This window comes from Callorhinchus milii, unplaced genomic scaffold (assembly GCF_018977255.1).
Source record: "Callorhinchus milii isolate IMCB2004 unplaced genomic scaffold, IMCB_Cmil_1.0 Scaffold7, whole genome shotgun sequence".
Classification (NCBI taxonomy): Eukaryota; Metazoa; Chordata; class Chondrichthyes; order Chimaeriformes; family Callorhinchidae; genus Callorhinchus; species Callorhinchus milii.
In genome coordinates, this window is record NW_024704748.1 from 17,278,359 (window position 1) to 17,298,949 (window position 20,591).

Here is a 20,591-nt window from a genome sequence, read left to right on the forward strand (position 1 = left end):
TGATGTCAAAGCTATAAAATTCATATTTATTGCAAATTCATAGCTGACCTTCATAAAAGGTCTCTGTGTGAATATTGTGGGATTACAGTAGTTGCTCTGTTCATCTTTTGAAATATAAACTCCTGTATTTTTACCTTGGAGTTTACTTGAGTTGCTAAGAAGAAGGTTTATATGAAGGGTGTGTAAACAGCTGATGTCGATCTGTTTTTACCCCCAAGATGCTTTTTAACAAACTGAATTTTATAGTTAATTTGAAATAAGAAATTGAATACATGGTAGCTTTGGGCTTCTAGTACATGTTGTAAGACTGTTTTTGTACACAGGCTAAATGGATTTTGTTTGAGGTTAAAAATCCAATAAATTTATCAGCTTCCAATAGGACACAGATTGCCAAACAGTACCAGTCCATGCTGCCTTATGGGGAAAAATGAGGTGGTCTCAAGTGCAATACTAAATTTGCAACAGCGTTCCAACTTTGGATTTATTACAGATGTACAGCTGTTCCAAATCCAATTGTACTGTTTACATGCTGAAAATTAATGCAATTTTAATTCCAGTGATGAGTACAAAATGCCTCCATGCTGGAATAAACTGTCTCTCCTGTGTTCAGTGAATTTAGATCATGTTATCAAAAATCACTTGATTGAAATCAGCCATATTTTGTTCAGTTACTTTTGACATGCTATTGCTGCTAACACCATGTTTTGTCTGACTCTTGGTCTGAAGCAGATCTTTGCCAGTATGCCTGGCGGCTGCTCAGCTGAATGTGGATTCTATTTTTAGCATAAGCACAATTCCATGCTGGACACGCAATTTATCAGTTGTATTATGTTAGCTCTTTATCATCTTTTCATTTTAATGTATTTTTAATGCAATGCAAAGATTTTATGTCAATGTTCATTACGGTTTTGTTTTTGTTTATGATGTTGGCAGCCATGTGCCTCATTCTGTATTGTATGATTCAAGTCAGATCAACGTAAGATGCATGTGTTGGTAATTTATCAGTGTGTGAACTGATTTGCATTACAAATTTGCGACACCTCAACGGAAATATTTGCCAACTGGTTACCTTGTTGCTGATAAGTACATAAATTGTCATATTGTTATACAGCATTTGCAGTGTCAATCATAGCAAAGAATGTTTGGATTTATATTCTTATTTTGGTCTGCGTTGTAGATTTGTAATTGTTCAAATCTCAACAGGTTTCCTTCACAATCTGTTCTATAAAAGAATAAAATACACGTTGATGTATATTATCAATCTGTGATATTTAATTTTCTAGAAAATGTACAAACTCAAGATTATTTTGACAACAGTAATGTTTGAGTGGCAGAGCTGTGGTTTTGGTTTATCCTATGGAAAGGAGTCTTATTTTATCTGATGCTTTTAATTTCAGTGTTTTTTATAGAAAGTCTGGGAGCGTTATGCCAGAATCCTATTTATAAAAGTCACGTGGTGTACACACCATGATTTTTTTAACCAGTTGTCTTTCTTTGAGAGAAGTCCTAAGGTCAGCCAGATCAGGATTTATAAAAGGAGACAGGAATAGCAGATCCCACGTCTGCCATGGGAATTGAACCAGATCTTTTATGAATTTCAGGTCCGTTTTACTCAAAATTCTTGTCCTGGAGGATAACCCTATTGATTCAATTATTATCAGCCAGGACCATCTCTGAAATATGCATTCAGAGTGTTCCAACGGGCTTCAATATTTGTACTCTTGCGAGGAGGGAGAGGTTACTGCCACAAGTAGTTTCAAAAANGGCCTATCCTGAGACTTCTCCAAGATGTCTTTTTAGAATTACAATTGGCCATAGGAAATCAACAATCTTTCTATGTATCAAGGTTCTCACCTCTGTTTACAAGAAAATTGATTTCACTGCAGCTTTACTCTTTGTTCTCTCTACCTAAATCCTGTATACTAGGGTATCCTGTTCGTATCCTATGGAGGCTGTAGATCCCACGTCAAACTATCCCTAAGCAGCGTTAGGTCAGTTGACAACGGAAGTTAATAACAGCTTCAATCAGCTGTCGAATTGAGATAACACAGGCTAGGTTAAAGGTCATTTCCCACACCACAATTTTTTCTCTATAGAAATAACATGACCTCAATTCAGTGTAGTAACCTGAGGTGTTGGTAAGACTGCAAAGTACAACATATCGCACATCCTTCCTCACCCGGATGGGGTTTGATCAAAAACTGGAATATTCTTACCATTTTCACACAGGCGATTGAGACCATTTAATTAATAAAATGAATAATTGCAATGCTGTTTTCTGCCCTAAATCCTAATGTCTGGCTGTATGCAGTAAACTACATGATTTCCTGTCAATTTCAGCTTTTTAATAAGCTTCGAAACTGATCATATTTAAAATGATTTTTTTTAGGTTAAACTAGTTTTTCTCAACCCAGCTATCATTTTCACTCGTGGGCCACACATCAGCTGTAGCCAAGAAGGCAGATGAGAAGTCTGCTATGACAGTGTAAATGTTGCTTTGAGATTATTTCAATGTCACTTTTCTACTCCTAGAAGGGGGGGAGGGAGAGTCATTGGTGACTCTTCACGGTGACACAGCCGAAATCAGGATCTCTGTGGAATTGGGGATCGAACCTGGGTTCCACTATTGCACAATGTGTGATTTGCAGTAACGAAATACGACCCAATTTAAATTTATGCATGGCCTGGGAGAGATTACTGTGACAGGCAGAATATGCATATTATTAATCAATACATTTACACAGTATAACAAAGGACTTTTTTTTAAAAAAAAGGATGATGTGGATAGTCTGAATCCAGTTCTCAGAGACAATCCGCAGCTTCACGAAGAAGTAAAAGCTTGGGTGAAAGAACAAAAAGTACAGGAGATTTTTATGCAAGGTATTGTACTGTGGTTTTTATATTCCTTACATTTATAACAAAAGCGATTGTTCTTCTCAAAGATAATTTTAACGGTAAACTCGTAAACGTAATTAGAACAGGATTTATTTAACTTTATACACATTTACACCACCACTTTGAGATATGAATGAGTGTTATTATCAAACTCTTACTCGGAACAGATAGCTTTTATTAGTGCACAGCTGTGGTTGAATAATGCATTAGTCGTAATTCATTTCTCTTGAGGAAACTTGCTTCATTTTTGTAACAATGGGAATGAATTGTCCCTAATCCCAAGATCCTTTGCATTTGTTTATTCATGTGTTGTCCATTCCAGGTCCTTATTCATTGAACGGATACAGAGTACGAGTATACAGACAAGACTCTGCCACCCAGTGGTTCACTGGTATCATTACTTACCACGATCTTTTAAGTCGCACTATGATTGTGATGAATGACCAGGTAAACAGGGGTTGAAGAATTAACAAATCACTGCTCTATTGATTCTGTGTGTTCTAAAATGCTTTGGATCCTCTATATGTGAAGACTTTGTAAGTGAAGTATGAGTAGAAATTCTGTGGGTGACAAACTTCTTGCAAGATTAGATATTTTAGAGGAGAACTGTGTGTGTTTCCTTCCAGTTCTCCCTGCCCCATCTTGGAGGCAGTGAGTCCATTTCAAGGTACAGTTCAGAGCAACTCTCAACTGTCTCGTCTTAGTTCCCATTCTGCTATGATTTTAAACAGTCAATCCTTGCAGTTTATTTGACCGCAGGCCAAGGAATCTTGTGGGAATTTAGATTTGTAGACCAGATGCACGGATGGACTCTTCTGCTTGAAATTGTTGCAGTATATCACAGCTGAACATCCACACATTAACTTTCCAGCAGAGGTCATGGGATAGTTGTCAGGAGGTCATTGTTCTTTACCTCCTCTCCGTCCTCACAAGACTACAAACATTGAAATCTGTTGAAACACTTCCACTGTTTTGACTGAGATCAAATACTAAGTGATGGTAGAGCCTTAAGATGTTGAACAGTATTCAGAATATCATTTAAGGGACATGTTGCTTAAGATGTCAATGTCTGAATTTTTTAAATTCATATTAAAAAGTGTTTTTTTTTAATAAACCAGGTGCTAGAACCACAGAATGTCGACCCATCTATGGTACAAATGACTTTTTTGGATGATGTTGTTCCTTCTCTGCTGAAAGGTGAAAATCTAGGTATCACGTCCAGAAGAAGGTCTCGTTCCAGCCAGAAAAGTACAACTGCTCATGTGAGTAAATAAAACAATAATTAGCAATAATAAACAGCGCTAAGGATTTTACTTGTACTGGGAGCGACTGCAAGCCAGAAATCTGATCAAGTGGTTCATGTAATATCACAAATCGTGAGAGGACTATTCAAGCAGATTATAGTATCACCTGAACCACAAATAACATTCTAGCTTTGAAATTCTAGCATTGTGTTCAATACTCTCTAATGTGTTCCTTTCCCAAGCAACTTGCTTTGTTCTGTTGATGCTGGTCAGGGCTCTTTACATTGCTGTATTATGACATTGAAGGATGAATGACTGTGATGCATACAGAGAATTTTTCAGTTGATTACCTGAAAGAAATGTAGCTAATGAATATTTTATTAATGTAAAAACTGATGTGCGCTTTATGAAAGGAAATAGTTGGTTGCTAACGTACTTCAAAATCAAATGTACACTGTGGAATTGTCAGGCTTACGATCAGTAAAGATCTATTTATAAAATCAATTTATTTGTTTGCCACTGATGTTATTTAACTTTATACAGTACTATATGACATATCTCTGTTGTGATAGTATGGCACTTGTGGTGTAACATTACTCCCACCATTATGTTTAATTGCTAAAGCAGCTGTCTCAGACGATTCTAATTAAAGATCTGTTGTGAGGTCTGCATGGTCTCTGGTGCTGCCATCCAGATACTCTAAAGTCGAAAAGTACACAGCAATATAACAATGCTTTAAGTATTCAGATAGAAATACACACAGAGTAGTACAGATAGATATAATAAAAAAATAATTTGGGAAGTAGGGAGGGGCGAGCTCAGATTTCCACCAATGTGCCCACTCCTTCCAGGTATGCACATTACAGCAATGAGAGCAATAGGAGCCCTTGCTCTACATTTCCAGGCTACACAAAAAGTAAGTCTGTGTTGTATTTTTTTTAAAAAAGTTATCCTTGCCAGTTTTCTGCCCAAATTTTCTCCTCTTCCACCTCCTCTGATGAAGGTATTTGACTCCCTTTTTCCTACCATTAAGGTACACATCCATGAGTCCCACGCATCCTCTGGTTTCTCACTCAAATGACCATTATTCCTATTCGTAGCTTATTGAGTGTCAGTTGCAATTGAATGCGTTCCTGTCCTCATTATATGTCCATATGCATGTATTTTCAGGAGAGGTCACTGAATGCCATTTTTTTAAAAAAAGGGAGGAATCAAGAGTGAGAACCTTTGCTTGATTTTCTTCTTCCTGACCCAGGGGTGCTGAAGCCAATTGTAGCTTGCAGAGTGCGTTCCCAAACAGCTGTGCATAACCAGAGGATTCAGCCTGGGGCCCCTATGATTTGCATAGCCAGTTACTGACCTGAAATACTCACAGAACTGTTGAGTGAGCTCTTCTTTGTTTTAAAAATGCAATGTTTCTGCATTTAAAAGAATTAAATAAAAGACCAAAAAATAGACCGATAATGATAACCCAAAAAATTTCATGTCTGCTATTTTCTAATTAATTAATTGTATCATTAAGAGGATGTTTAAATCATCTACATTTGTCCTTGACAGAAACGTGATGAAATAAATGCAAACTGAGGGAAATAGTTACATAGGTATTACTTATATTTTTTTAAACTTTAAAAAAGTGTTTTTGAGGCATTTTGTAATATCTAGTGTGGAATATGAAGCAGATTTTAGAAAAATGAAGTTTGCTGTAATTTCAAAAGAAACTGCATTCCAACAATTTTCGTCATAATATGTAAATACTGTTTGTTACTTGATCATATCCAGGGTCATTACACACGTGCTCAAGCAAACAGCCCACGACCAGTAATGAATTCACAAACTGGATCGGTCAAGCAAAATCAGCAGCAGTTACGGAACATCCGTTTAAACAAAAGGAAAGGATCAGATAGCAGTGTGCCAGAAGAAGAGAAGATGAAAGAGGAAAAATGTGACAGTCCTGTAAGAGGAGGTAAAAATCCCATAATAAATGCTTTAATTGCCCATTTATTTCTAAGTTGGGTATTTGGGACTGTATCTTTCAACTGGGAGTAAAAGGTCTTTTTTTTTAAAACAGAATCTTCAAAGACCAAAACTAGGCAAGCCTCAAATAAAAGGAGAAAACCAGAAGAGGATGAAAAGCAAATTACTTCAAAGAGGCTGAAAGCAGATAATAACTCAGACACTGAGAGCAGTGACTCAGAAAATTCCACCAATAAAATAATCTCAGATTCTTCCTCTGAGCAAAGTTCAGAAAGTGAACTGAAAAACAAGAACACTTCAGATGACAGTAAAGATGAAGGAAAATCACAGGAAAATGCAGAGATAATGAAACAGTCAGTTATTCATCACCCATCTCCTTGTAATGAAATGCTGGGGAATAAGAACAATAATGAAACACAGAAGCCCGAATCAATTGGAGAAAAAATGGACCTCCAGCAAACTGAGTTCAGACACCTTCGGAACATCAAATCACAAGAAGATATTATAGGATGCATTGTGGAAACAAAAGGCTTCAGTGAATCTCAGCCTGGAGAACCTTCCACAGAAACTGTGTTAAAATGCATTTCTAATACAGAGAATGGGACTCAATCAGCTGATGTGTTTTATGAAACAACTTGCAGCAATTCTTGTATGTTCACATCACAAGAAGTAAACTATCCCAATCCAAAACCTTTGGTTACAAACCAAAGCACTTCAGATATTGGCAAATCGGAGCTAGATGTGCTGCTTAATAGTAAGATTAGCAGCAAGATCCATTCTGAAGTTCTAAAAACATTTTTAGTTATTAATGAATCCAATAGTAGATCCGAAAAAGAAGAAACATATAATGCCTCAAGAGGGAAGACCATTGGTTCTGCTCGTGCTTCAGCAGAAATCAGTAAGAAAAATAAACCAAACACCTCATCTGATGTTATAAAAGCTGAAATCAATTACTTGTGCAGCCCAGCTGCTTCTGTTGCCAGGCCAGCTTCTAGAAGTAAAACTGAATTCTCAAGAGCCAGCTTTCAGCCAGTGGAAATTACAAAAAGTCCTTTAATTGTTGATAAGAATGAACATTTTACAGTTTACAGAGATCCAGCTTTGATCAACCCTAATACAGAAGCTAAACACATGTCTTTGTATTTGCATCCACACCTTCGTCCTCTACATACGTCGGCACAGACAACTTGCTTGACCACAAGTAATTCCCATCCAGCATTAGCAACTCCACATCATCAGTCAGGTTCCTCATCACAGTCGCCTGTTGCTCTTAACAATGCACCACACCATTCTGTACAGTCTTCTCACCTCCATCCTGCAGTTTTGCCTGGAGTTCCCTCAGCTTCTTTGCTATGCAGACATCTGGACCCTGTGCATACAAGGAATTTAACTCCCTTGGCACTAGCACACCACCAGCAACAATTTTTACAGCAACATTCACCTCAGCTTCTTGGCCAGGCACATCCATCTGCTCCTTATAATCAGCTTGGACTCTATCCCATAATCTGGCAGTATCCAAATGGCACTCATCTATCGTCAGGCCTCAACATGACCTCATCCAAGTGGGTCCATCCTGAAAATTCTATGAATTCTGAGGCTTCTTTGAGGAGGGTATGTACTTTTGCTGTACTTTGTGTAATATAAAGAAATGCTAGGGTTCGTCATTAGCTCGAATTAGTATTTGAATTATTTAAAGCAATAAAATGTGTTTATATAATAATCGTTCATTTGATATAGCGCCTTATCACGTCAATGTCTCAAAAGTGCTTTACAGGATTTACTATAAAAGTGGTTTAACTGTGTGTTTTGTGGGTGAAATGTGACAGCCAGTTTTGCACTCAGCAGTGTCCCACAAACAGCCATGGAGTGAGCAATCAATTTTATTTGGGGGATTGTTGGCCAGGACACCGGGAGAAACCTTTCACTTTTTGAATGGTGCCATGGTATCTTTAACATCCAGTTTATCGTTTCATCGAAGGATTGCACCTCTGCCAATGCAACACATGTCCCAACGTGGGGCTTGACTCCACAACCTTCTGACTCAGAGGCAAGAGTGCTATCACTGAGCCAGACTGACGCACCATTCATATTCGGAGGATGTCTCAAAGCACTTTGCACACATGCAGGGAGGGGGAGTTAGTGTGGGAAGGTGTGGTAGGGAGGGGCTGAAAGAGGGTGTGACCAAAAGAGTTGTCAAAGAGATAAGAAGCAGAATCCAACCTCAATGACTATTGAATATAATTATTTTTTTAAAGCCTCTGGATCAAATATATTATTTATGATATTGAGTTTCAATGTGCATAATCGCATTATATTTTACTGCCCATCTTGGGCAGAGGTGTGTAAGATTTTTTTAAGCTAATCTTATGCGATCTTGGGTGTACATTTCATATCTGTTCTGTTAATGTTGATTTGAACTTGCTTTAAAAATTGAGGGCCAGATCACATTTAACTGAGCAATTTACCATAACAATTGGAATGCACTGCTACTCACTAAAAAAGAATTGATAAACTCAAACATTGATATTGTCTTTCCTAATTACAGTGCTGGCATTGGTAGAACTTAAAGATTTCTAGGAAATGTATTCTTTTTAAATAAATAAAGGTTCCATTAACTTTCCATCTGAAAATAGAAGGTGCTGAACACTGGTTACTAAAATAAAATGTATTGCTAGAGATCTGATCTGGATGAGTCTACAAGCTGAGAGATGAAATGAAATGGCTTTTTAGGGAATTAAGTATTTAATTAAGCAATACTTTTTAATTTTTTTTTACCAGCTATACTGTTACCACATTATGTAAAAAATAAATGATGTGCACTCAAAACAATGTAACTTTAATTGGTATGATTATTTGTGTTTTGTAACAGAATACTTCCAGTCCTTGGCTACCTCAGCCCACCACTGTAACCTCAGCTGACAGCCTTGGCTTATTGAGCCACATTCCTGTATGTCCTGCCAGTGCTGATTCTCATCGACCCCTGAAATTGACCCAACATTCTAGTCCACCTTTGCTGAAGTCAGCTGTAGATCATCAGAAAGAGTAAGCATCCCATTCTGTCTCCATATGGTAACATTGTAGGAGAAGCACTAAAACGTAAAATAGGGAAGAACAGTACCTCAAATGATATCAGACTTCAGTGAATTATAGAGGAAGGTTGTCCTTCAAAGGTAATGCAACAGTAAGGTATAACAAGGGTGTGTTCTTTACTCTACATAATGGAAAGATGAGTTGTGATTAACCAGTTTTATAAAAACATATTTCATAATAGAAAAAAAGATACATTTAGTAAGTGCATTGTTATTTTGTGCATATTTTTGATATTTGTGTTCAGTTAAAATGAAGGTTTACAGAAATAATTTAACAGCAGATGTTTTCAAAAATATGTAGATTAATTATCTTCTATGATTATTTATAGCACTTATAGTATAGCAGATTAATAATGGGGAATGGAGATCAGGCAGCAGAATAGGAAAAAATGGATACTCTTCTCGAGAGCCAGTCAAGGCATGATGGGCCGAATGGCAGCCTCCTGTGTATTAAATGCCTACAGCTCTACTTACAACGATTGTCAAGTATTGTATTTTGATTTGATACACAACTCAAATATACATACTGCTATGTGACCCATTATCCTGAAATATCTTTATTTCCCCAATTTCATTCTCCATCTATAAGTTTTCCTTGAGAATAACAAAAAACTATTTTAACCTCCAATTGAATTGTTTCAAATCTCACCTTTACCAATGTATTCGTGTTTGTTTCCAGTTAACAGTTTTGTCATTTAGAAATACATTTTACTGATCCTAACCTAAAAATGGAGGCAGTGCTAATGTGTATTTGTCTCAAGATTCTGTTCAAACAAGTATTCAAAGGAAAATGTTCCAAGAATATGTCAACTCACCAAAATATTTCATGGAAATTGAATTAATTATCAAGACATAATATGTTTAAAACATTAACAAGTTTAACTCAGCCTTTTGTTTACCTCTTTTTGTGTAGGGAAATTGACAGTAAAACGTTCGCTGAACCATTATATTCTGTTGCACCTGTTCAAACGAAGCCTGATTTTGATCATGGCAGACCGTTGCATGGATTGGAAAGCCAGTTGCCTCGATGCTTTACAAACACTATCTTTAGTCAGGGTAAACAGAAAAGAACACCGCAAGAACAAAACAAATGTTACAATAAATACAAAGAAGAGAGCCGTAGGATTCTGCAGGAGAGCATAGAAGTCGCTCCCTTTGCAACCACTATCAAGGTAAATGAGTCAGTGAAAGATACTTGTTCCAGAATACCTTGTTTACCTACAGCTAGCCCCAAACCACAAAATATAAAACAAGAAAGAGAAACCCAGCATTGTGCAACAGAACTTTATACATTAAAGAATTCAATACCTCAGACTCTACCCCAGAGTAACTATTTTACCACCTTATCAAACAGTATTGTAAACGAACCACCTCGATTGTATCCATATAAGGAGACAGTAAATCCTTATTCTGAGAAGACTAATCCTTCAACGCCTTCTCATCTTTCATATAACAATAAGACTCTTTCAAAACCTCCCCCTCTTATTAAACACCAACCAGAGGGTGAAAGGTTACGAAGCAAAATTACGGAACAGCTTTCCCAGCAAGTGTCCTCTCAAACTGGAAAGATAAGTAATACAGACTACAAGAGAACCAGGGAACAGTTATCGGGTTCATCCACAACCTCCCACAGAATTATGCCATCTTTACACAGAGCACCGGTATATCTGCATTCATCTCAACACATTGCAGAGCGAAAAGAAGGGAACTATCGGAATCTGTCCCCACCAACTCTAACTCCAATACAACCTGTACATGCCGCTGTTAAGCTTTCAGAACTCCAGAAACCTCCAACTTTATTGCCAGAGCCAAGAGCAGATGTCAAAAATTACATGAATAATCCTGCATTAGCTTCCGCTGACATCTGGAAAAATGATGCAGTGAATCGTGGTAAGCGAGAATGTCATTCTGAGAACAGCAGCAAGGTTTTACAAGTAACCCAGGCATCTGTTATTGTGCGACCACCTTCTGCTATTAAGCAGGATAATCTACCAGAAATGCAATCAAACGCGAAAGAATCTGGAAGAGAGAGATCATTAACTTGGTCAAATCCAGTAAATTACCTCAAACCATCGGAAGTAAAAGAAGTGGGAAGAATAATTTTGCCCAATTTGAATTTGGACACTACTTGCACACAGTACGAAAAGAGCATCAAAGCTTTTCAACCATGCAACAGTTTGAATTCTTTGGCTGCTCCCAATTCCTTGTGCAATAGCAGAACTGACTTGTTCACTTCCGTAACCCAAGCAACGAACAATGTAAGTGGTAATGATGGAACAGCAGTTGCCAATTCTTCATCTTCTACCACAGTGACTAACAATGTGCCAGAGAATACTGCTCCGAGAACTTCAGCTCATTCGGGGATACAAACCCAGGAATGCAAAGTTAATATCACATCCTCTGCAGCTTTTGTAACTACTAGTACCAGAACAGGAAGCACTACACAGAATAACGCAAGCCTCTCAAGTACAACTGATTATTACCAGCTGAAGAAGCACAAGGCAGCCCTGGCAATGGCTCATTCCGGAACCACTAATGCTAATAACAATGAGCATGCAAGCCTTAAAAGTGAAAAAAGTTCAACATGTCTCTCTCCTAATAGCAATGGAACAGCCAATGTCTCACACAAAGTAAATTCTATCACCAATGGCCAAACAGTTCAATCAAGTCAACCTAGTTATCACACAAAGCTTAAGAAAGCCTGGCTAACCAGACATTCGGAAGAAGACAAAAACACAAAGAAAACAGAAACTTCTGAGAAAGACACGAGCACAGTAATTTCAGTTTGTTCATTAGCCTCTAGTTCAGATGATAAAGAAAAAATAGATCAATCTCAGGAAGAGAAAACTGAGCAGGAAGAACCGAAGATGAGAAGAGGAACAAAACGAGTTTACGAATCTGGATCTGAAAGTGATGCTTCAGATGAGAGTGAAAGTAAATCAGATCACAGGGTCAAACGTCAACCTAAACCAACCTACAAAAAGAGACAAAATGATTTACAAAAGAGGAAGGGTGATATTGAGAAGGATGAAGAAGAAATTAAACCTAATGGTACTTTGTGTAAGATTACAAAGGAAAAGAATAAAAGTAAACTTCAGAGTGGTAAGTACTATATTTCAGTTAAATTGTCTAACTTATCCATATGATCTGCGTGCTAGATTTATATTTATTGCTACAAGGGCGCAGGGTGGAAGAAATGAGGGAGAGAGTTCCAAAGTTTCATCGGGCAGTAGCTGAAAGCACGGCAGCCAATGGTAGAGGGAACGAGGGACAGGCAAGAGGCCAGAGCCATCTGAGTGGAGGTGATGGGTGGTGTAGTCGGGATTAAGTAGGTCAGAGAGGTAGGGAGGTGCTGGGGCGAGAAGGAGTTTGTTGACTCGTGGGATTTCGAGAGATTTGTTTCTTGATGGTTACTGCTAATGTTGCTTAGATATTGAAAATGAAAAGATAACTGTCCAATACCAGGAAAGAATATGGACATATTGTTACAAGCCTGTAGCTTAGCTGGAAGATTTGCCAAACAGCTGTGAGTGCCCCTCCCATTTCTTACACTTTTCGCAGGAGTTATTGGCAGCATCATTATCTTGTGGAAGCAGAAGTTATCTTTGCCCCGCCTCCACATGCCATGTGTTTTGTTTTTTGGCTTGCAGAATGTTTTGAAAACCTGTTTACAGGTCTTTGCCAGTACTGCCCTATAACCAGCTGTTACGATTCTATGAAGTCTTTCAGTGGAGCTCAACAAGACTTGATAATTTTTAGGAGGCTGTCAGCTACGAGAAAAGTAATACTAATGTTTCTGACTAACAGGCATATAAGTTGATCTCATCTTTCCCTTTTTCCTGTTTCCATTGTATGCATTGGACTGTGCTTTCCTCATGTCTAAAATCTTCTGTTGCTGGCAAACAAAAAGCTGAAGATGTCAAGAAATAAGCTCACGCTTATCAGTGTACAATATCTCTTAGTTGGCAGTCTTGCTTAGCATAAGGAAATGTTTAGTCATGGTAGTAATTGACACCACTACAACAGATGCTATTCGTTCCTCTGATTCCTGAGGTCCCCAAACTTAAGAAGGAAGAACCAAACTCTAGTGGTTTTAGATATACTTTGTTGTCTTTTTTGAATTCACCCTCTTCCTGTCAAATGTGTTATTTGTTTATAAATGAGAATTCTGGCATCTAGGTTCAGAAAATGGTTAGCTGAATTTCTTAAGGCCTGAAATTTTACTTGGCCCAAAAGATCATTTTCTTTTAAATTTAAGATCACACAGAATTATAAAAAGTATTTTAAAATTCAGACAACCAAATTACAGTTGTATAGCGCCTTTCACGTCGAGAGGACGTCCAAAGGAGCTAGACAGTCAGTGTTTCGGACCCGAGCTGGGGGTCGGGATTGGGGAAGGTGGAGGGCAGGGGGAAAAAGCAGGGTGATCGAAAGCACGGTTGAAGAGGAAAGTCTTGAGATGGGTCTTGAAGGAGGCAAGGGGCTGGGGCGAGGCGGAGGGACTGCGGGATGGAGTTCCAGAGGGTGGGGACAGAGTGGCAGAAGCCAATTTGTTTTTAGCAATTCAGAAAAACAGCTGCCCAATGAATCTTCATTAATTCCTACACCCTCTCAGACCTCTTGCATTCTGTTGCTCAGGTCTTGAGGCTCTGATTTGAATAAACTACTATTTTTCTCATTTGCGCAGTTTAAACCACAGATAGGATATTTGTTGTTATCTCATAGACTCAAAAACTTGGGACACCATGTTTAAGAAAATAGCTGGATTGCTTTTATAAAGCTTGTTCATTTTGGTCAAAATATCTTAAGAGACCTTTAATTTTTGCTAAAAGGTAACATGACTAAGATTTTTAGAAGTTAGATTGATTCAAGGAATCAAAAGAATGAACTTAAAATACATTACTCACCTTTAGGAGAAATTAAATTTGAGGAAATATTTGGTTAAGATGCAGTCTACAAACAGCATATGTTATTTTGCAGATGGTTTACCGCGATCAGTGTTGAAGGACTGGCGGAAAGTTAAGAAGCTGAAGCAGACTGGAGAATCTTTTCTGCAAGATGGTTCATGCTCTCAAATAGCACCAAACCTGCAGAAGTGTCGGGAATGTCGAATGGTTCGCTATCGGAAGAATGAGGAAATTAGTCTGTCAGCTGTGTTCTGCAGATTTTATTATTTCCGCCGGTATGCACACATGAGTTACAGATAGTTTGTCAAGAATATTGTAGATCTTTTGAAACCAGAACATATTATTAATAATAATGATCCTTACATATGTCCTTATGTTCACGTCAGGCAGATGTGACAAACCTTCAAAGGATATACTGTCAAGTGGTGTGACTGTGTCTTTTGTGGGTGACATAGCCTTCAAGTATTATAACATCTCGGAAAATATAGCAAACCGAAGAATAGTTTCTTGCATTCACGTTCCTCCTCCTTCAATAGGAAAAAAGGAAAACTCTGAATGCTGGAAATCTGAAATTAAAAACAGAAATTATTTCAGTTCACATTAGGTCAGTCAGCCTTTGATAGGAAAATTAGGTAAACATTTTGGGTATGACCCTTCATCAGAACTCATGGTGAAAAGTTAAAAATAATATTTTCTCTTTCATATTATTCCCTTATACTGCCATGTTCTAAGCTTAAAAAAACAATTGCTCTCTGCTATTTCATTACACTGATTCATATGTACAAACATTTAGTAGACTTTGTAAATGTAACAACAATCTGTTGGTAACCTTTATTTGGTATATGATTTTTGTATGCGGTAACTTTTCACAAGGATACAAATAAAAGAAACAAACTACTTTTTTGAAAGAAAATATCAATAATATGGTGGAGCTCTATAGTTGGATTCCATCTCACTCAGCGGTATAATGAGGCTCGATCACCAATCAGGGCTTTTGCATCGATTGCATGTGTTCAGAAAGCCAACTAGCTTCATAGGCAATTTGAAACACAAGCTGATGCACAGGAAAGCAAAATGACTGTGACTAATACACTATGTTAAGAGGGCATCCAAGTATAGGACTTCTAGGCAGTAAGATCAACCAATTAGTTTTTTTTACAATGATTTTCAGATGTAATCTTGATTTATGGGCCTAAGAATATCACAAATGTTGTAAAATTTAATAAAGATGTGCAATTTTTCCCGTTTGGTGATGTGGTTCAGGATCCAGTACGATATTGAATTTATATGGTCACTTTTATACACTCTTCAGTTTTATTTATTAAAATGTTCTGCTCATATTTTCATTAGATCCAAAATATATTGTGAAAATAATTGAATTAGATAAAATAATTGTGCCCATCAAGTATGTACAGCCAGTTCTAATAAAATAAATACTGAATATATTGATGTTACGAAGGAACATCTGTGATAATTGAAGGCAAAACACCTTGTTCTTACAATTCTATTACCTTGACACAACGACAAAGCAAATTTAAATTTTCTTTACTATTTTCACAGACTGGCATTTAGTAAGAATGCAGTATTAAGGACAGATGGATTTTCCACTCCAGAACAGTATGATGAAGAAGCAATAAACTTGTGGCTATCTAATGATTCTACAGATGTGGAATTGGACATAGAAACCTCCAAGTACATTTTGAGCAATATTGGGGATAAATTCTGCCAAATTGAGACATCTGAGAAGGCTGCTATATCTTGGCTTGAACCAGATGGTAAGAAATGACCTTTGTCGACACTGAGTTATTCATATATAATAAACAATGTATGTACATCATAAATTAATTGCTTTAATGAAGTATGATTGTTAAATGTTCATACTATAATTTTGCATACTGCAACCTGAAATTAGTGAGGTATTTTTGAAAGCAGATTTGTTTGAAGGAAATTTTAGTAATATTCTCTTAGTTGCCACAAGTGGCACAAGTGAATACTATGTTGCCACTTGTTGCAAGTGGCAACATAGTATTCTCAAATGAGTAAGTATTTTTAACAAAAGAAATCATGGATAAGTTACCACCATATACAAATCATGCTGTTTGGTGACCTTTACAGAACATGGTCAGAACTGATGAACTTTTCCCTATAAAATGAAAGTTTCAATGTGTGGTAACAGTGTTTGTTTTGCATTTCAGCCAAAATAGCCTGGAAAAGAGCTGTAAAAGGAGTTCAGGAAATGTGTGATGCATGTGAAGCCACATTGTTTAACATCCATTGGGTCTGCCAGAAATGTGGATTTGTGGTCTGCCTGGACTGCTATAAGGCAAGGGAAAGCAATGGTTCCAAAGGTCAGTTTCTGAATTGATTTATGGTTTGAAAAATGCAGGAAATGCACAATGGCAGTTTCAGTTACTTTTCAATCTATACTAGTTTCTTCCATACTGAGAAATCATTCCATGGGATTATGCTATGTTATGAGTTCACAAAAGGTTGTGACATTGGTGTGATTTTATGAAAATTATATAAAGATGTGTGAAAACACTTCAATGGAACTTATTTATCCGTGCATGGAGGTGGCAGAAACGTAATGTTGTAAATTGAGCTATGGGCTTTACATTGGAACTTGCCAGATCCAGAAAGTGAAGCATTTTATAGAAAAGTAGCTTTTAGCTTTGCTTTTTTTTTTGTTCCTCATCCTTTCACAGTGTTATGCTGTTATTTTCAGAATCTGCGTATGCCCTAGCAATGAAATGTTAAGTCAAACAGAAATTAGGTGGTATAATTGGATGCATATGCTGTAAGCATTTGTGAATATTTTGAAAACCTCTTTCTGCATTCATCATCTAGTCTCCAGCAGCAATGTCCCTCTGCTGCTATTAAAAATCAGCTGGGGCTTCCACTTCTGTTTATCTAATAACCCTTGTGCATGTGTAGAAAAGGGATTGGCCTTGACTTTGTGCATCCCACAATCACACGCTTAGACAGGGCACTTTGACATAGCTGTTGGAGCATTGCCAGTGCCTGAGGAAATATATCTCAACATTGAATGATCATTTTTCACAAGAGGAGGGAAGAAATTAGAAGACTTTTTTAAAAAAACAAAAGGCCCATATTGTAAACAGATTTAATTTTTCAGGCTCTCCCTAGTGATTTCCTCTCAAATCTGGCTTCATGTTTGTGGATATTACCCACATTTCCAGTACCAAAGATCAGGATGATAAAGTTCATGCTTGAGTGGCTGGAAGAGGTTATTTGGAGTAAGATTGCTGAGGCAGCAGTGTCTGCTTTGACTTTGACTGCCAAGTTTCTCCTACTTGTGCACATAGTGACTGGTGGAAGATGAGTCAAAGTAATGAAATGAAAAGCACGAGTAATCTAAGGTTCACGTTTTCACTGGTTGGTGAACCTTCCAACCTTGGTGATTTGAGCTAATGGGGAATTTTCTGGGCAGTCAAATTAGTTGTTAGTATCATTTTTTTGAAAAAGGCTTATAATTTTCCCTTTTTTAATTTGTGTTTTTCAGAAATTAAAGACCTTTATGTCTGGCTAAAATGTGTCAAAGGCCAAGTTCATGATGCAAAGAGTCTAATGCCCACACAAATTATTCCTGGCAGTGGTAAGTCTGTGGTTTTGATTTAATTTGGGCTTTTATTCTGTAATGAGTAGAAACATATTGAAATGTTTTTATATTGTATGGAATACTATTTCTTATAAAGATTTTTTTTGTTTCTTATTGAACCTTTATTTAATTTGTACATTTCTAATCTCTAACATATCATCCAAATAAACCCCATGTGTTTTTAGTCCTGCACTGATGGATTCTGAGTAACATAGAAAACAGTTTTGAAAAATAAAGAGAAAAAATACCACTTTTGGGTGTTATGGTATGCCTAACCAGTATTTATTTACATTGCACATGAAAGTATTGTTGGTACTACAGTAAAACTTGCATAAATCTTAACTTTAACTTAATAAATTGTATAATCGCCAAAGTCATACATTCACTTGAGTCCCATTCAGTTTCCTATCAAAACCACTTCGATTTCTTTGCACTAGTCATATTAATCATCTCCTAACTCGTAACCCCCCTCCATTACTCATGCACTTACTGAATTGCATTGAATTGCGAGAAATATAGTCTTGATCCATCTTGGTGCGTAGAAGAACTTCATTTCCCGAGATTCAATATGAATTCAATGCTTGGCAGTAAGTACTGCACATGTGGCGACAGATCAATACAACAACAAAATTACATTTGTACAGCACCTTTCACTTTTGGAGGATGTCCCAAGGTGCTGGAATAAGCATTGAGTCGCAGGAAACAAAGTCTTGAGCCTTCACTGCATGTACACTTACTGGCTACATTCACGAAACATCACATGTGCACTCACCAGTTGCATTGAATTACACATGTGCAGTGTTGATTAATGACTAAATCAGACTTTCTACGGCTTGTCCAGTTTGCCTGCAACTTGGACTTTGGTGATGTCATATTAAATGGTCCCGACTGATGCGACTTATGAGTTTTACTGTATTTATATTAGAAATTGTAATAGTTTTGCATAAAGTTTCTGAACAAGGTGGTACAAGTTATTTTCAATATATTGATTTCAGCCTATTTTACTCTGATGTCCAGGTCTTTTCTGTTGTGTAAAGCATGTTTTTTCCATGAATTGTCTATTTTAGTCTTGGCCGACATTAGCGATATGATGAATACCTTCAGAAACAAGTGGGAAATCATTACACGTACTAATGAACAAAATATCCAGCTTGTCAAACTCTCAACAAGTAACGGAATTTCACAGGTACAGTGGAAATTAGACCTTTAGTATATCCTTAGAATAGCTTTTTACTATACATGTGCAATGCCATGTTTGCTGATAGAACGTTAAATTTTGTTCAAACTAAATTTGCATAAACCCTTAGAATAGCTTTTTACTATACGTGTGCAATGACATGTTTGCTGATAGAACATTAAATTTTGTTCAAAATAAATTTGCATAAAACCAAGAATAGTCAAATAAAATAATTTAGAAGTTAAGCATTCATATTATTGTAATGTTACGATTTGTTGAATATAAATGTACTCAATATAAAAATGTCTAGTTAAATTGATTTACTTGCAACTTTGTGAATATGGGAGAAGGTAGAGAAGCTTGTGGTAATAATTCTGTGAACTCAGTAATAATTTGAAGGTTCCAGCAATTATAATTGAGGGGATAATTATGTGGATCCAAAGTAGATACTTAGCTCAAGGTGACACATTAGATGGTGAGCAGTTTCATTTTATTGACCAACTGGGGCAATTAAAACGTAAAGCGAATGCACAAGTAGGAGCATTTACACAAATATTGACCTTTGCCACAAAAATAGAGATAGCTACTTGGAAAATGCTGGTATATGGTAGTCTGCTAGAAATGTTTACTGGAACCATAGAAGTGGATCCTATGATTATTTTCCTTTAGATAGATTTGATAAAATAGCTACATTGAACAATTAAAATATAGATCTGGAAACAAAGACTGGACACGTTCAAGATTCAGTTAGGCTGACTTTGGAGTCTGGGATCAATAAACTAATGTCGAAGAAACAAAAGTTAAGTATCTACAGTGTGCTGCCAGGTTTATGTCAGTTTAAGCCTAGGGCGGATTACTGAAGAAATCTGTTGTCTCTTAGCTTTTTTAAAAAAATATATTTTTGCATGAGTCAGTGAGTTTCAAATTGTTATTTATACAACAGGTTCTACAGAGTGTTCTAAATCACAACACAAACATCTCAGCAACAAAGCAAAACAGTACTTCTGAGAAGCTAGACACTAATGGCAGTTCCACCAGCCCCGTGAACGAAGTCACCATTGAAAGTAAGTTTGTAACTGGTTCTTAGCCTTTTTAGTAAGTTTGTAACTGATTCTGATTCTTAAGGAGACTGTAATTCACATACTAAGGCAGATGGCAGTGGGGAAGTTGATATGTGGACATTGATGGCATTCCCTGTAGTTTCTTTTACATGATTTTTACATTTTAACCAAAACAAAAATCACGAAAAGAAAACTGGAGGGCACACATTACAGCATTTTTGTTTCTTTTGATTTGGTTATAGAAACAAAAGAAGTATCTCTCCCGAAGACGGTGAAGATTGAACTAAATCAAGCAGACAATGCTGATTCACTGAATTGCAAAGCTTCACCTGTCTGTCTCAGCAGCGAGCGGGGTTCAACCTTACGGGATTTACTGACCACAACAGCTGGCAAATTGCGATTAGGTTCAACCAATGCTGGCATTGCATTTGCCCCAGTGTTTTCTGCAGGAACACCTGTAAGTACTGAATAGATCTTAAGTTAGCGTTTAATGGTACAGTATTGATTTTTATTATTTAAAATAAAATAGTTACCTGTAAAATTGAGTAACCATCAGTTCCCTTTGTTACAAATGTGAAAGCATATTGGACTTATTCATGTTTTGATGCTATCTTGACCAATTGGA

The 20,591-nt window shown here is 36.9% G+C and overlaps 1 protein-coding gene across 1 annotated transcript in view; it reads left to right on the top strand.

Annotated features, from left to right (window-relative positions):
- The window catches only part of jmjd1cb (jumonji domain containing 1Cb), an 85,535-nt gene that overhangs the window by 57,640 nt on the left and 7,304 nt on the right, over nt 1-20,591 (top strand). The window contains exons 4-17 of the mRNA XM_007897239.2: nt 2,775-2,880; nt 3,218-3,342; nt 4,014-4,157; nt 5,919-6,102; nt 6,208-7,724; nt 8,983-9,155; nt 10,116-12,304; nt 14,183-14,384; nt 15,670-15,884; nt 16,305-16,457; nt 17,633-17,725; nt 18,796-18,914; nt 19,849-19,969; nt 20,209-20,423. Coding sequence (XP_007895430.2) covers nt 2,775-2,880; nt 3,218-3,342; nt 4,014-4,157; nt 5,919-6,102; nt 6,208-7,724; nt 8,983-9,155; nt 10,116-12,304; nt 14,183-14,384; nt 15,670-15,884; nt 16,305-16,457; nt 17,633-17,725; nt 18,796-18,914; nt 19,849-19,969; nt 20,209-20,423 — 5,556 coding nt within the window. The remainder of the gene's footprint in view (nt 1-2,774; nt 2,881-3,217; nt 3,343-4,013; nt 4,158-5,918; nt 6,103-6,207; nt 7,725-8,982; nt 9,156-10,115; nt 12,305-14,182; nt 14,385-15,669; nt 15,885-16,304; nt 16,458-17,632; nt 17,726-18,795; nt 18,915-19,848; nt 19,970-20,208; nt 20,424-20,591) is intronic.